The sequence below is a fragment of the Drosophila innubila genome (assembly GCF_004354385.1).
Source record: "Drosophila innubila isolate TH190305 chromosome 3L unlocalized genomic scaffold, UK_Dinn_1.0 0_D_3L, whole genome shotgun sequence".
Lineage (NCBI taxonomy): Eukaryota > Metazoa > Arthropoda > Insecta > Diptera > Drosophilidae > Drosophila > Drosophila innubila.
In genome coordinates, this window is record NW_022995376.1 from 16,086,595 (window position 1) to 16,102,573 (window position 15,979).

The 15,979-nt window shown below is 39.2% G+C and overlaps 1 protein-coding gene across 3 annotated transcripts in view; it reads right to left on the bottom strand.

The window, feature by feature from the left end:
• Positions 1-44: 44 nt before the first annotated feature.
• Positions 45-15,979, bottom strand: part of LOC117786499 (putative uncharacterized protein DDB_G0271606) — a 137,626-nt gene continuing 121,691 nt past the window's right edge. For 2 of the 3 annotated variants that reach the window (XM_034624795.1, XM_034624796.1), the window contains 9 exons: positions 15,511-15,690; positions 14,516-15,446; positions 13,530-13,671; positions 13,168-13,400; positions 12,672-13,111; positions 12,120-12,225; positions 3,786-3,961; positions 2,441-2,841; positions 45-2,305 (listed from right to left, as the gene is read on the bottom strand). In XM_034624795.1, coding sequence (XP_034480686.1) covers positions 1,267-2,305; positions 2,441-2,841; positions 3,786-3,961; positions 12,120-12,225; positions 12,672-13,111; positions 13,168-13,400; positions 13,530-13,671; positions 14,516-15,446; positions 15,511-15,690 — 3,648 coding nt within the window. In that variant the 3' untranslated portion in view covers positions 45-1,266. Of the gene's footprint in view, positions 2,306-2,440; positions 2,842-3,785; positions 3,962-9,493; positions 11,329-12,119; positions 12,226-12,671; positions 13,112-13,167; positions 13,401-13,529; positions 13,672-14,515; positions 15,447-15,510; positions 15,691-15,979 lie in introns of those variants that run through there. The other variant, XM_034624797.1, reaches the window with a different exon arrangement.

Consider the following 15,979-nt stretch of genomic DNA (forward strand, 5'->3'; position numbering starts at 1 on the left):
TCATATAGATTTTTTTTTTGTAATTTTTCTGTTTTGTTCTTGCATTCAATATATTGAAAAAACGCACAAGGATATACGAAACTTAAAAGTAGATTATAATTTAATTGCTTTTTTGCCGAATAAGTAGTGTATATTAAGTAGTAGATCTAACAACTTTTCAGATACATTATGAATCTATATATTCTATCTGTTCATCTCTTTTAGTTGATTTTCTTGCATCTTATACTTTAATCATTTTTTTTTTTTTTGTATTTTGAATTAAATTTATCCTATTAATATAATAGACATAAAACTGAATTTATTAGAGCTTAAGATGGACAAAAAATGTGACCAATGCTCGTTCCATATATAAATTGCATTCTTGCATTTGCGTTGTATAAAAATAGAAACTCTAATTCTCAACTGGTTTTTGTTGAAGTTAATATTGCCCAAGGCTTCTCAGTTGCCTTTTATAGATTGGCTTAGCTTCTTTTCAGCTCTATATGCCTGGCTCGATATGCACTCTGTTTCCCTCTCTCGTTTTATCATTCTTTCTGTCTCTTTCTGAGCCCTTTTTTATTGTTGGGTCTTGTAGGCACTTGACGTGTTTTTCAAACCGAAAAGTTTACAAAAATGTCTCTTTAATAAATTGTATTTCTAGTAACTGGAGCTTGTCATGGGTCTCTTACTCGATGGGCGGGACGGGAAATGCTCCCATTAACTTGGTTGTAAGTACATAACGTATTCATGTTCATAAATCATGCAATGATCCTTTGATCTGTCTGCACCTAAAGTTTTTGTTTTCTTGCACTTAATTTTAAACGCTTTTTCTCAGTTGAATAAAAAAATTATTGTAAGAACCGCAAATTAAATTCCTAAGACAAATACCAAATGAATTAATCAAACGAATCAAAATCTATTTAAGTATAGCTTAAGTATAACTTGCGTTGCATAAAAAACTAAGTGCCTCCGTTTCATAAAAGGACAACCAAAAAAAATCTACTAAATCTCCTTACTTACGATTGCTTCAAAGTCGCGTTTGCCAAGGTAACGCGCGGAAATCGCGCGATAAAACGCGTGCAAAACGCGCGCTGGAGTCGCCTCATTGTGGAGGTCGCCTAGTATATCGGGTATATATCTGGCTGTTGACCCGCTTTAGATCCAACTTGTAGATCACTTAACGTACTTCATATTGTAAATTATTTGATGCCTACTTAAAAACGCGCGCGTTTGCGGCTGCGACAATTTTTTAAAGATCGCGTGCAAAACGCGCGCAACTCGCGACGCTCAAATTGGAGGAGGGCCGCGTATATAACGCAGCTGAGGCGTAAAACTCATGGACAGATTGTTGAGATTGTCACAGCAATTGGGCTGCATCATGCAGGCAGCACAGAAGAAGGTGAACAGCGCCAATTGCATCGGCACCGCCGCCCTTGCAATGCGCCACGCCCATCCACGACGCTGCGACTTGGGAGCGTTTTCATCCTCATCCTCGGAACTGTCAAGCAAGGCTGCCTCATTGGCCGGATCCTCGGGTGGATCATCACCACCACCACCAGCTGCAACAATACGTTGTAGTTGTTCCACCACCTGTTGCTCCTGTTGCTGCTGCAACTGTTGTTGCTGTTGTTGCAGCTCTAATTTCTCTGCCGCTTGACGCGTTTTGCGCGCGTTTCGTCGCTTGCCGGGCGAGCTTTGTGAATTGGGCGACTTTACCGACTGCTGCTTCACATGCCCATTGGTCAGCTGCTGCTCCACTTGTTGCTTCTGTTGCTGCTGCTCCTGCTGCTTCTGTTGATGTGAGGCAGCTGTGCGCACAATTAAATCCCGGCAAGTATTTTGCAACTGCTTCAACTCCGCCTCGGCGCTTTCCATGCGTGCGGCAATGGAGCGCATGGCAGCACTGCCAGGTGCCAAAGCCAGCTCCAGTTGCTTGGCCAGACGACGTAGCACGCCCAGACGACGTTCACGCTCGGACAAACCACCATCGGAGGTGGCGCCACCATCAGAGATGCCCGAATCGGACAGCGAGCCATTGGAGGCTGTAAACTTGGCAATGTGATAAATGTGATTGGGATCAAGATGCTGTTGTACGGCCAACAGTTGCTCCTGGCTAACGTTGACCTTCTCGGACAGCAGCTTGGCCACGAGCTTCACATTCTGTGCCAGCTCCACAGGTGTTGCCTGTCCCTTGTCCAAAGCACCCTCCAATCCTTTGAGTGTGCCACGATCTTGGCCCAAAGCCAATTGAAACTCACTTAATCCACACTCGAGTTGACGCCAGGCAATCAATGAGTTTGTGAGCATCTCCAGCTGCGTGTTGATTCTGTTGGGGAAGAGAAAAGGTGGATTAGAGAGCGCTTCTTTCTATAGAGTGTTCAGAATGGGTACCGATATTAATTTTATTTTAATTCAAAATCTCTTTCAACAATTTTATTAAAAATTTTACATTACAACTTACCTCGCATCTGCTTCGTCCCAGGCGCTGTACATGTCGCTGACCTCATCCTTGAGATGCTTGTGGAACTCCTGCTCGGCGCTCATTAAACTCTGCACATCCCAAGTGGTGCCAGTGGAGGCTTCCATCACCTGGTTACCATTGCTGTCCGTCACCGTGATGGCCACTGTAGCAGTTCCACCTGCTGTGGCCATATCTTCCTGTTGCCTCTGCACCTTTGCCTGCTCCACCTTTTGTAGAATTTCCTTTTGTTGTTGAAGTTGTTCGGACTCCTGTTGTTGCTGCTGCTGCTGCTGTAGTTGCTCCTGTTGCAGACGGCGCTCCTGACGTGTCAGCCAGCTGTGAACGGAGGCATTGAGGCGCAACATGTTGGTGCGATAGCTGCCCAGTTGTGTCTGTTCGTGCTGCAAATGAAAATGGAAATTAATATAGAGATAAAGGTTAAGTTAACTTTTAAATAAGTAAATAAGTTTATATAATACAATCTACATATATATGTATGTAACAGGGAATCAAACCGAAACAAATATAGCTTACGGTTTCCAAGTTATGACAGTTTGAAGTTGGTCAGACTGCGGATTTAGCCACTTTACAAGTCCAAATTTTTGTTCAATTTAAAATGATTTTTTACAAAAAAAAATAAAACGTCTGAGTCAAGCTTAAAGTGTTGTTTTATACTAATTAAGATATAAGAAGCTGATTAAAAGTGAAAACTTGACATTTAAAATTTTGAATTTCCGAAATTTCAAAGGGCGGACCCTTAGCATCGAAATCGAATCTTGGTCGAAAATAATTAAGCTTTCTAAATGAACAAAACTTGAATACAGAATAAATTTAGAGGCCAAATCATGATCAAAATGACATTCCGTTTGAAAATCTATTCAGTTTTGATCAAGTTATGACAGTTGGAAGTTGGACAACTCTTTGACCTAGCAACTTAACCACAACCGTACCGGTACAAAAGTTTCGGTATTATTTTCTTGGCAGAGAATTTTCATTCGGTTACGGTTTCAGTTCCGGTACTAAAAATGAAACGGTTAGTTTCGGTTAACGAATCCGGTACCGGTTCCGGTGTTATTCCCTGGTATGTAACATATTTAACTTATTTTTTTAATTCTAATAATGAGTATAAAAATTTAGAGAGATATTTTGTCTTTTTGTATAAAAAAGTTATTTCGATTTTCAAGGTTTTTTTTTTTAAAGCATCGAGAAAAAAATAGTTTTATGTAAAATAGTTACCGGAACTCTTTACTCAAACGTTAAACATTTATAACTGTATATAAAAGTTATTTTTGGCATGCAAAAATTAGTAATTAAACTTGTTTGTGTGATCATGTCAATTATTTACCTTCAATGCCTCAACGGCAATTTGTATGGCCGGCTCCGTGTCGAGCAACTCGGGTGTGGCATTATCGCCGAGTCGGCACAGCGTGTGCTTCAGTGCACTCATCTCCTGCTGCAGTTTGCGTGCGGCGGCTGCATTCTCGCTCCAGTTAAGCAGATCCTCCCAAGCAGCCAATAGATCTGCAACAATTAATTAATTTATTATAATTAAGTTAACAGTGCTCGTCAAATTGTAGCTAAATTGTAGTGAAAGCCAAACAACTTCTTGTTCATTTTATTTTGTGAGTGTTGTTAAGGTAGATTCGTTATGGGATGCAGTTTGTGATTTGTCTGCAGATTCGCTCTGGCAATGGCATTTCCCAGCCCTTTAGGTAATAAATACCTGTCGTTTTTTTCTGTCGACAGCTAAAAGTCGAAAAGTGAAACTTTTATTTGTTAAAGCAAGCCAAAAAACAAAAGGAAAAATAAAGTACAAAAAGCAGGAAAACAAACAAAAAGTTTTCCACTAAACGCTTGAGCGCAGCTGCAAGCGAGGGAAGGTGTGTGAGAGAGTGTGTGTGTGGTGTGTGTGTGTGTGACTGTGTGTGTGTGACTGTGTGTGTGGTAATGTGAAACTGGGAGATTGTGTGGGAGCAGCGGTTTTTCAATCGCAGCAAAAATGGGCTTTAAATGCAGCTCTTGGTGACGCCCAATTGCAAAAAGAATCTGTGTTACCCTGTAAATAGTAGGTTAATGCAAAAGGGTATATTGGAAGTGTTAATAAAATTAATTTAATTTTTTTATAATTTTTACTGTTGAGTTTTTCTGTACTATGATAAAGTAGTTTCACTAATTACTTTAGTTATACAAAAAAGACTTTATTAACCATCTCGAATTTATTATTTACAAGCCTATTATATTTTTTTCAATTCATGTTTATGCAAAAAGATTATGAATATTTCCCATTAAAATAATTAATCACTTTGATATTCTTGCTTAACCCATTGCTAAGAGATTGCTCACGAGTCGTAAATATTAATAGTATTATAGTGATTGTTTTCTAAAAAAAAGTTAACAATAAATGATGATGCAACTCGCACGATGAAGCTAATAATATATTAGTTTATTATTAATATGACAAAAGAGATCTACAGATTTATGTTTATCTACAATCTTTTCTTAGACACAGACAACTTTATAAAATTGGTCGTGTAAATTAGGGAAATGTATTATATTTCTAAACTGTTATTTGATATTAACTTTTCTCATATAAACAATCATTTATCACTTTCAATCATGGCATTTACAGGGTACTTTTTAGTCGCACTCTTTAGTATTGACACTCATTCACGTCTTTGACATTGCAACATTTTCGGGTGGGCAGTTCTTAAAGTTGATTAGAGTTCACAATGGGCGGACTGGCATGGGAATTATAATAATATATGTATATAAGGGCAGCAAATGTATAAACTTACAGTCCAATGCGAGCTGTGATTAAGAACTTTCTTGAAAAACACGCCAAAATATTTGAGTTATCTGCTCTTGCAACTTTGCAACTGACTTGGTGCAAGGACGCGAAACAACTAATTGAATTTTCAATGCGTCGCTGCAATTACTTTCACCCACAAAAAAGGCAGTTGCAGGCGGCAACAGGTGGAGCTGGGTTTTTGTTGATAATGCAACGCACTTGTCAAGCAAATCACGAACTATACGCACTACAGTATACACTCTATAGATGGAACAGGATCAGCTGTAGAGACAAAACCGAACTTGTTGGCAGCTGAATCGTAACTGGTTGACTGAACTTGTGGCTGCAAAGTTGCAAAGCAAACAGCCTACAACAAATGGCAGCAACTCGAGCGCAACAAAACGATCGAGCAACAAACTGAGAGAGAGACAGAAAGCGAGAGAGAGAGAGAGAGAGAGAAAGAGAGAGCGAGATAGTTAGGTAGGTAATTGACTCAACTGAAAAATCTTGTACATGTTGCATTAGATGTTTGCCACTTGGATGCGTTGCAACTACGCACTTTTCAGTGACTCGTAATCTTCATGGATTGCACAACTTGCGGTCAGGTTTGGTCACTGATAAAAGAAGAGACGAAGGGGACAGAAGGCGAGACGAGAGCTCTCGGCAGGAAGACATTATCAGGCATCAACCCGGCCACTTCAAATGATATAGGGGCGTCACCGGGCAAACTGACTATCGACTATCACGATGACTTTCAGTGTATAGATTCAATAATCTCCGCTCAGCTGGCTTAATAACTTTAACCAACTTAATGCCTTTGGGGCGTACTGTGCATAAAATTGATTAGCCATTAGGAAAAATGGAAATGTAAATGCAAAATAAAATGGCCAAGACTTTCACTTTAATCAGAAATTAATTGCCCATTGCGGCGATTTTCCTGAATCGAGCTCAAAGTGCATATTCTAATGCAGTCAATGAATAAGAAAGAGAGAGAGAGAAAAATCTCTTCCGGCTACTGTGCGGTCTCTTCTCCCCTCTTAACTTGGCCAACTCATTGCTTGGCTCATCACAGCCTTACAAGTGAAATTGAAAAATTGTTTACATTTCGTCACGCAGTAAAAATAGCAAAAAAAAAACAAAAAAATATACACAAAATGCAAATTCAACCGCAAAACAATAAAATGCAACTGCAGCCATAAAAAACCAAATAAGCAAGGGCATTGACATGTGTGTGTGGTTGTATGTGCCGTTGTGTATGTGTGTGAGTGTGCACTCAAAACTTGGCAAAACATTGAAATAAAATTCACAAAGTATTTTGTGTGGGAGGTTTAATCCAAATACACCTCTCTTCTCGCATAAGCAATTGCCAAAGATAATATATTGAAAAATACGCTTTCTCTACTGATGTATATTTTCTTTTATTTGTATTTTTTTCTAGATTTTATTATCTATCTCACAGCTGTTGCTATACTCGAAATCCAGTTGCTTGAATTCTATTGAATGCAGTACACTCAACTTTATGCAGCTTTATAAGCTGAAGTTAAGATATGAGATTCCGTGTTTGAATAACACAGCTCTGTAAAGTCACTCGTTTTAATGGAAATATTATCAAAGTTAGAATACTACTCTGTCACTAAACTGAAACTGAGCATTACATCTATTTATTTATATGGTTTGTTATATTTAAACTCAAAACCTATTAATAATATAGACAGTATTACTCAACCAATCCCCGCAGTGATAAAGGTATAAAATAATGTAGGAATGGTAGTACAATAGCTTATTGAATTTCAATTTGTTATCAAAGAGCAAAATTTTATTTAAAATTAAAGTAATATCATCAAAGAACTGCCCGGAAAATACAAATAAATTAGTTTTATGTTATATAACGAAATCCATTTTGTATAGTTTTATATTGCAAATTAGTTTTCTCCACTTCTTTCGTCGTTATGCCTATGACAATAGAATATAACTTGTTCAATATAGAAAATAAGAGCCTTGTAAATAGCTCAAGGAACTGTAAGTCCTTTTCTCGGTTGGGCCTGCGTGACAAGAAGCCATAAATAAAAGGCAATGCGACAAAAGGGAGTGCCAAAAGGAAGGCGGTGCCAATGTGTTACCAGGCACGATAATGATTCTTATCCCGCCTTACGTTGTTTTACTTGTTGAAAATAAACAAACTAAACGTAAACGAAACCGAATAAACATATGTATTTATTTACTAATGAAGCAGAGGGATAGAGATGAGGTAAGAGCCAGAGTTACCAACATAAGGAATTTGTAAAGTCAAAAAGTCAGCGACCAAAATATTCGACTTAAATATTTACCAACAAAATATTATAATAATCTTGAATAATTATGTGTGACACCGACAACGAAAACAACGCTGACAACAATTATATACAATTAGCGAAAAATATACACAAAATAAATAGCAACTTTGTTGGATATGTTTAAGAAATACTGATTAATAAGAGGAGAGGAAGCGAGTAATATGTATGTATTTTTGGATATACAAAATGAGATTAGCGCAAGAGGTCGTAACTCTAGAGAAGTCGTTAACCCGCCTGGACAGACTTCAAAATTTATTTGTTTTATGCTTGAATGCAATGCCTCTGGCAGATGGGGCGGAAACACGCCCTACAAACTCGAGAAATAACTGCAATTGCTTTTATGGTAATTGGAAAGGTGTGTTCCAATCATTCCTTTATTTCAACCAAAAATGAACAACCACATGATTGTAACTGTAAACCGTTTATCAACACTAATCTAATTTTAAAAGCGAATTGATTTCAATAATTCAATGACTTAATAATTCTAGCGAATTGAAGGTCGACCACAAATGAGGGCAAAACAAATTAAAAAAAAAAACAACAAGAAAAAAGTTTCGCTTATAATTAATGTATAAAATGACGCCACAATTTGTATAACAGCAATAATTTGTTTTTGTCTTATTAGAACCCGCTTGAAACTGGCGACTGTTTTGGTTTTGTGACCCATGATGAACCGGGTTCCGGTTTTTCTTCTTCTTCTCCATAGTTTGCCATAAAACTTCAAAAGCGGAACGCTTTACAATTGACCATAAAAGCAGAGTCCCGTGTACCGTTAATGAGAGTGCCAAGCTAAGCGTGAATGCGAAGTGAGTACAATACAGAATTGTTGGCTATAAAGCAATGTGGCCATAATGCAACGCCCTGAACATGCAACTCCACTGCATTCCCTTCTTCTCTTCATTCTCCGCCTCCTCCTGCTCCCTCGCAACAATGCTTAATTAGCAATGCAGCGGGAAGAGGCAACTGAAGAAGCAACTGCAAAGTGGCAAGAACCAGGCCAACCCAATGGGGCAACAAGTGGCAGCCAAAGTCGGTCAAACTGTCTATCAAGCAACAGCAACAAAAAAAGAAATGTGCCACAACATATAACTGCAGATCCATCAAGTAATAAATGCTCTAATGATTGCAAATTAATTGCAAATACATTTGAAGATGATTACAATTTTAATATAGTCTTTCTCTTTTCATTTGAAGAGTTTCTCTCAATATATTTTATATGGAGATGACATTACAATTGCTGTCTATGATCATTATAATTTTCAACTTTTTCTTTCATCACTTTAGTTTATATATTTTCTTATATATTAAATTTTTTATTTCCTATTGTTTATAAAGACCCATATAATTGAAAATTATTATTGTCATCATTATTGTTTTTATAATAATTATAATATTACATAATCTTTGGCATTTTCTACAATTTCTTTTTATGACATCATTACATTAGAGGGCAGTACTTTGAAGGTACTTAAAAAAATGGCTTTACCTTTATACTTTTACTAATTCTAAATTATTATGAGGGACAATCAAGAATTGTTCAACTTATGAACTTGCTCATCTTTCTCGCTGTAATTTTGATGAATAATGCATTAGTTGTAGCTATCCCTTTCTACAACTCTTTCTCTTTTTTCCCCTTTATATCTAGTTCACATATTTGATTCCAACCGAGTGTATTTCACTTTTGTCAGCTTTAAGTGTCCAATTAGCTTTTTATTCGTTTTCATCTTATCTCAAGTGTACCATCTTCTCTCTGTCTGTCTGCTTCTCTGCTTCTTTCTGTCTCTGTCTACATCTTTTACCAACATCATTTACACCTGTTTTCAATTTAAGCGATAAGTTCACTTTTTGTTGCTGATATTTGCTCTCTAGCATAAGTCCATCTCTATTCACATAACAGTATCTCTCGTTGTTTGTATATTATTGAGTATTTACCTTGCTCCGATGAGGAACGCGATGTGGAGGCCGATGAGCTGGCCGAGGAGAGCATTCCAGAGATGTCCGTTTGTATGGCGACACTCACTTTACCCATATTGACAAGAGCTTTTCTATCGCTATCTCTCTTGCTCCTGGCAACCCTAAGCGACCGAATGTGACCCACTTAAGCGTTTCGGCTTTTGCCAGCTGCCTTTGCCAGGCGGCGCCACTTGAAATCAATTTTCGTAATCAATTTGCGTATTTAAACATTTCTATTTGTTTACTTTGAGCACAGACATACACAAAAATCGAAGTTTCTTTTAGAGATTTATTTACACGCAGCGCGATGACCTCGAAAAGTTGGGAAACTCATTTGTAAACAATGTGAAAAGCCAACAAACGTTTCCCACTGCAATGTCTCTTATAATGAAATGCACTCTTATACACTTATACACCCTTATACAAATACGAAAACACGCGACTTTTTATGAATGGTGGCAAAAGTCTCAAATTTAAGGGAGATTTCTTGAGCTTATAGAGATTTTTATAGTTGTTACTATCACAGTTATATAGGCATGTGTTTAATCATTAAACTCTAATGGATATGGAGATTCGATGATAAATAGTGTGAGTTCTTAAAGCTCGCGGAAGCACATTGAATAACAGTTAAAAGCAAACGACGACGATAGAAACGACGACGACGACGACGACGGAAGCAGAACCGCTTGGAACGCACGCTAAAAATGAACTGAGACGTCAACGCTGCGTCCGCCGTTTCAATTGTTTTTGGCGCAGCAGCTTTCAGGTACGGTGAGAGCAGGCCGAAGAGAGAGCGCCAACGAAAGAGAGGAAGGGAGAGGCGTCAGCCGCAAGCGGCGTCAACTTTTGAACTTGGCTTCACACGCAAAGCTATTCGGTTAGAGTCCGCGTGTGTGTGTGTGTGTGTGCGTGTATTAGCTTACTCATTTATTCGTAATTTCGACAGCCGCAAAGAGAGCACCCAATACAACAACAATAACAACAGCGCATGCCTCAATATATAGAAGAGATGACGACGACGACGACGACGACGTCATTTTCAAAAGCAGATGATGTCGAGATTAAAAGAGCAACAACAATAATAACAGATGACGGCGACCCACAAATACAACTACAACATACTACAAGCTACAGTTTGACAAGCACAAAACAAACAACGTGGAACGGCGCTTTAAGCGCGACATCTAGCGTCACCTTCTGGTACTTTTAACCTCTACCGTTTGCTAAAGCTAATAAATTATTTGACTCAACAGTTTAATGAGACTTTTGGCATTTCTTCAACATACATTTCAATAAATTTTCACCCATCAACATTTTGTTCAAAATATTTCCGCTTTTTGCTACAAATGACGTCAGCTGCCAAAATAATTTGCTCTTGTAGGGGTCAAAGCAGCCGTTTCTCTTAATGCGCATATATAATCCATAATATTAAGTAAATTTATCACATTCCTATACTTAATGCTTAATATAAATTTTCTTTTACGTATTTTGCTATGATTACAGTTTGACTGCCATATATATTATTTAGACACAGTGCAGCCGCAACTTTAGCAAAGGCACAGTGGCTTACAAACTGTGTAAAGTGAACCTGAAACATTCGTCAATTTGATTAAATCAAACTTTTGATATAAAGATTTGAGTATAAATGTGGCCCATTAACCAGGTCCGAAGTGCGACAGTTTAAATAGATTAGTAAAGATGACGATCACAAAATGAATTAGAGCAAATACTAAACTAAAATAGGAAAACTAAATTAATTTTGGTTAAACATTTGACAAAAACACAAGCATAATAATATTAACAAATTACGAGTAGTTAAACGAAACAATAACACCATATTAATATATATATATAAATAATAAATATTCATGTACACTATAAAATAAAGTAATCAAAACTAGAGAACAATTTTAAATGCTTTTGGTGTATTTTCTTGATATAAAAACGGTAAATTTTATTTGCCAAAAAAAGAAATAAATGCGCAAAATAAATAATATTTTTGTTTTTTTTTTTTTGGGTTGTTTTAAAATTAATAATATTAAACAAATGCAAAATAGAAATTCGATGCAAAATGCGTTTTGTCAAATGCAAAAACAAAATTTTTCCAAATTATAATAATACAAAATAATACAGAATCGTACAAAATAATACAAAATTAATGAGCTTCAAAAGCTGCTGTTTCGCTTGGCAAAAAATAAGGCAAAGCTCTTGTTGTTTCTATCTCTCTTTCTTGTTCGTTGTGCCGCAGCAGTTTGAGAGGCACTACTCTTTTAGAGCAAGCCTCGAAAACCGCCAAATAAACGCTCCAGTCGCCCCATTGGCCGATTGACCAGCGCATAGAGCGACCTCAACGTTCCGGCCAGAAATCTATAGATAGTAAAATGCTCCAGCAAATTGCCCACATCCAACACAAACTCGATGACACGGGCCACAAATCGTGTGATAGGCGCACACTTGCACTCAACCATCGGCTGCACTTCGGCTCTAGTTGTGGCTGTGGCTGTGGTTGTGGTTGTGGTTGAGTGTGTGGTTCTAGTTGCGGTTGCGGATGAAGCGCCACCAGCCATGCGCACAATCAGACGGCAGTCTGTTGGCAAGGACTCACCTTTTGTCTGGCCGGCGCAGTGTGTTGATAGCACCGTACCAGGCGGACCTCTCAGCACGGCCTCCAGGCAGCGTATGTTATCCCGGCAAGTGTTGATAATCTCGTTCTGAAAATTAAAAGTTGAAACGATTAACTTAATGCTCGAACTTTGATTAGGTTAGACTAGAGATAGGTGTAAGAAGCTGATGACAGTTGCCGAAAACTTTACTTTAAATGCAGGGTTTTACAATAAATAATTAAGCACAATATTCTTAACAATCTCTGCTAGTTAAACATACTAAGTTTGGTTTATAAAGCTCAAGGAAATACTTAAAAATTTGAACTTTGAATAAAAAAGTCGACTACCTATAAACTTTCGTCATTTCTAGCAGATTTCTTAAATTTCTTTATAAGATTAATCGAAAGCAAATCAATAAAATAGTAAATAAATATTGTGCTTCAGTTTTTCTTTTTATCTAATTTACCTCATAATAATCTTATAATATTTATCTGTAAACTGTTTGAATTTTCATCCATCTCTAGCATACATTTCCCCGATATTCAATCACTTACATAATCCTCGGGTCTCAGCAGATGACAGCGTATTTTGAGAGCACGCGTATCCTCAAGTCTATCGCGACTCTGCTGGAGAAGAGAGCGCATCTCCTGCTCCCCATCCTCGGAGTCATCGCCACTCGACGAGGATGTGGCTGGAATCAGTTTAATGCACTTCTCCAGATTGCGTGAGGAGCGTCTTCGCTCATCGGCGGTGACAGTGCGACGACGACGTGTCGATGTGTCGCTCTCCGAGGTGCGACGCAGCAGCGACTGCGCCGAGTGACTCATGCCGCCACCAAACTCCAGTTTACGGCCCACAGATTCATTACGGACTGGCAACTGAGTGGGCGGATTCTTGGGTGTCATCAGCGCGGTGGCCGACGAGGAAAGATTTGCAGTAGTCACCTGTTGTTGTTGCTGCTGCTCCTTCTGTGAGCTGATGGCCTCAGCCATATCTATGAGTAAAAGTTGAACATGAGAGGGGGTTAATTCTGGAGAGGATTAGCCATACCTTGACACGACTTGCGTCGCACCTCGAGCGTCTTGCGACGTCGCTCGTATTGCAACTCGAGGGCACGCTGGCGACGAGCGTGATCGACGCTGCTGCTGATTGTCTCCTGATTGATGTGCAACGCCTTCAGCTCGTGCTGCTGCAGTGAATCCATGCGAGGTGGCGAGAATGAATCCAGATTGTTGGCCGCCGACAGCGAACTGCAGCAATCCGACTGCGAATCAATGAAATTGCTACAACCCAGACAAAAAGTATATAATGATTTATGAGCCAACTATAAATAAATATCCAATGATCTTTTTGGCACGCCCCACATCAAGGTCGTCCAAGGGAGAGAAAGAGAGAGAGATTTCTCTACTCACCGATAGTCATCGCCAAATTCCAACAGACGACGCGCCGCATCCGAATCAAAGCCCTCGGAATAATTCTCCGAATTGTATTTCTCTTGATAATTATCCCATGCCGTCTCCGAAATGCTGCTATGATGATCCTCAGTGCTCAGTTCTATGATCAAAGAAAAATTATAAGTAATTAGTTAATTAATTGATGGGGACTATGAGATTTTATTTGTGGGGAAATTGCTTTAAAGGGTGCATTTGAGGTACCTTTTTGCCTGGGTACGGGCGTGCGTGCTTGTGAGAAAAAGATTTTTATACAATAAATAGAAAATATTACAACAAATAGTAAAGTTTTCTGATATAAAGCTTTTAAGATGATCAAAATTTATATAAGGTGTGAAATATAATAATTATTTTATTTTATTACCCTATTTAAAGTAATGAGATTTAAGTTTAAAAGGGATAAAAAAATATATCTATAATATTTTTTACGATAGAATCTCACTATACAATTAGTAATTATATTTTAATGTATTATGAGAAAAGTAGTTTTTCATAAATGAATCTGATTTCCGAATCTAAAATCTATTTTAAATTTTATTTGAGGAGTACAGAATTCCTTAATATCAATCAATCAACTTATTGATAAGAAATACAATAGAATAAGATAACTTCTATACTACCTTTTCTACTCATAGCTATCTCCATTAACTGATAAGTTAACAGAAATATTCCTAGAATGCAGCAAACAAAGGAAATTGTGGACATATATATAGACTATATATGACTCTAAGATTAGTAATTGTTTTTCTTCTAATACTCTGATGATTAATTATTATTATTGGACAATACGTGAGAGAGAGAGAGATTAGACGGCAAATTCGATGATATCATTATTGACTTTAAGTAGTTAAGGAACTAAGCTCTCAAGATCGTTCCAAAAACGATATAATAATAAACTTAAAAGATTAAGTGGTGTCTCGTTTTAAGCCTATTCCCACTTCTCTTACCGGCTTGCTGTTCATCCTCGTTCATATAGTTGGAGAGAGCTGCCAAGGCGCCCAAGCGAATCTCACTTGCCATCAGGGCAGCTGTGGTAAAGGAACCCACTCGAAATTTGGGCACCATCAACTGGGATTCTGTCTCGCCCTCGGGAACAGGTTCATCCAACTTGGGACTGGCGGGAGAGCCGCCTTTCTGTATGTTCAACAATGCGTTGGTGAACTCCTGCAGCTGCTGGGATGACATCGACTCACAGGACTTCATCAGGGTCTGTGTGAGATCCCCGTGTGCCTCGGATCCCGAGTCGGACTTTCTGCCACCCGACGCAGCCGAGATGCGCTTCTTGCGTGCTCGGCGACGACGCAAGGATCCCTTGCTGTCCGCCTTCCGTGCGGCATTGCTGCCCGTGCCCGAGGAGGAGGCAGCCCGAGCACGTGGTCCCGGCGAGAGTGAATCCAAGGCGCTCTCACTGATCGAATGGCTGGCCAAGCCCGGAGGAGAGCTCTGGCCAACAGCTGCAATTGTTGTCGTCAACTGGGCAGCATCTGTGGTCAACTGCGACAGACAGGAGACGGACCAGGGACGCTCCGACTTGCGACGCGTCTGTGGACGCTTTACAATCTTCACATTCAGACTCTGATTGCTGCTGCCGAAGCCAAGAGGAGTCGCTGGTTGGTGAATGGGTTCAGCGGAGCCGCCAATGCGTTCCGTGGAGTTGCCATACGAATTCGTGCTCGTCTGCATGCAGGTGGCAATGGAGTCGGTGAATCCTTCCGAGGAATCCGAACCGACACCACAAACAGCATCCTTTTGTGGCATGGAATCCGTTTCAGATGCCTCACCGGACGCTTCACAATCATCCGGCTTTGTGGGTGCCTCATGTGAATGATGATTGCGATTCAAAAGCTGCGGTGTTGATGGCTGATGTTCCAACCATTCCTGTAGAGAAATAGCAATGATTAGTATAGTTCAAGATGGGGCATCTGTAGAGCTGAAAACTTACCTCGACACGCTGCTTGATGGGACCGGGCATGATGATGTCGCGCTTTTTGACCGTCGAGGAAATCTTGATGATGGAATGTTTCTGCTTCGTTGGCGTCTTTAATGCTGCCTCCTGAGCGTCGCGCACCAAATGCTCCGCTTCGAGTACAAGCTGCTTGATTGAATCATGCGAGACCTTGCCCTAAGAGAGGGAGAGCAAACGGAGAGCAAGAGTGAGCGGGAGAGCAAGATAAAAACATGAGTAAAAGTTAATGAGCATGGCGAATTGAAGTGCCCTCGGTTAGGTCACACTTCCCAAATGACGCACAGCAAGAGCAATTCAGAGAGAAAGAGAGTGAGAGAGAGAAAAAGAAGAGTTGAAATGCAATTGCAGTTATTCTTCCAGTCTTCGCTCTCGCTTTCTCTCTCACTGCTTATCAGTCAATTTACAGATTCTAGGGGAAGGTTCGCTTATCGCTTTAGTTTTTTTC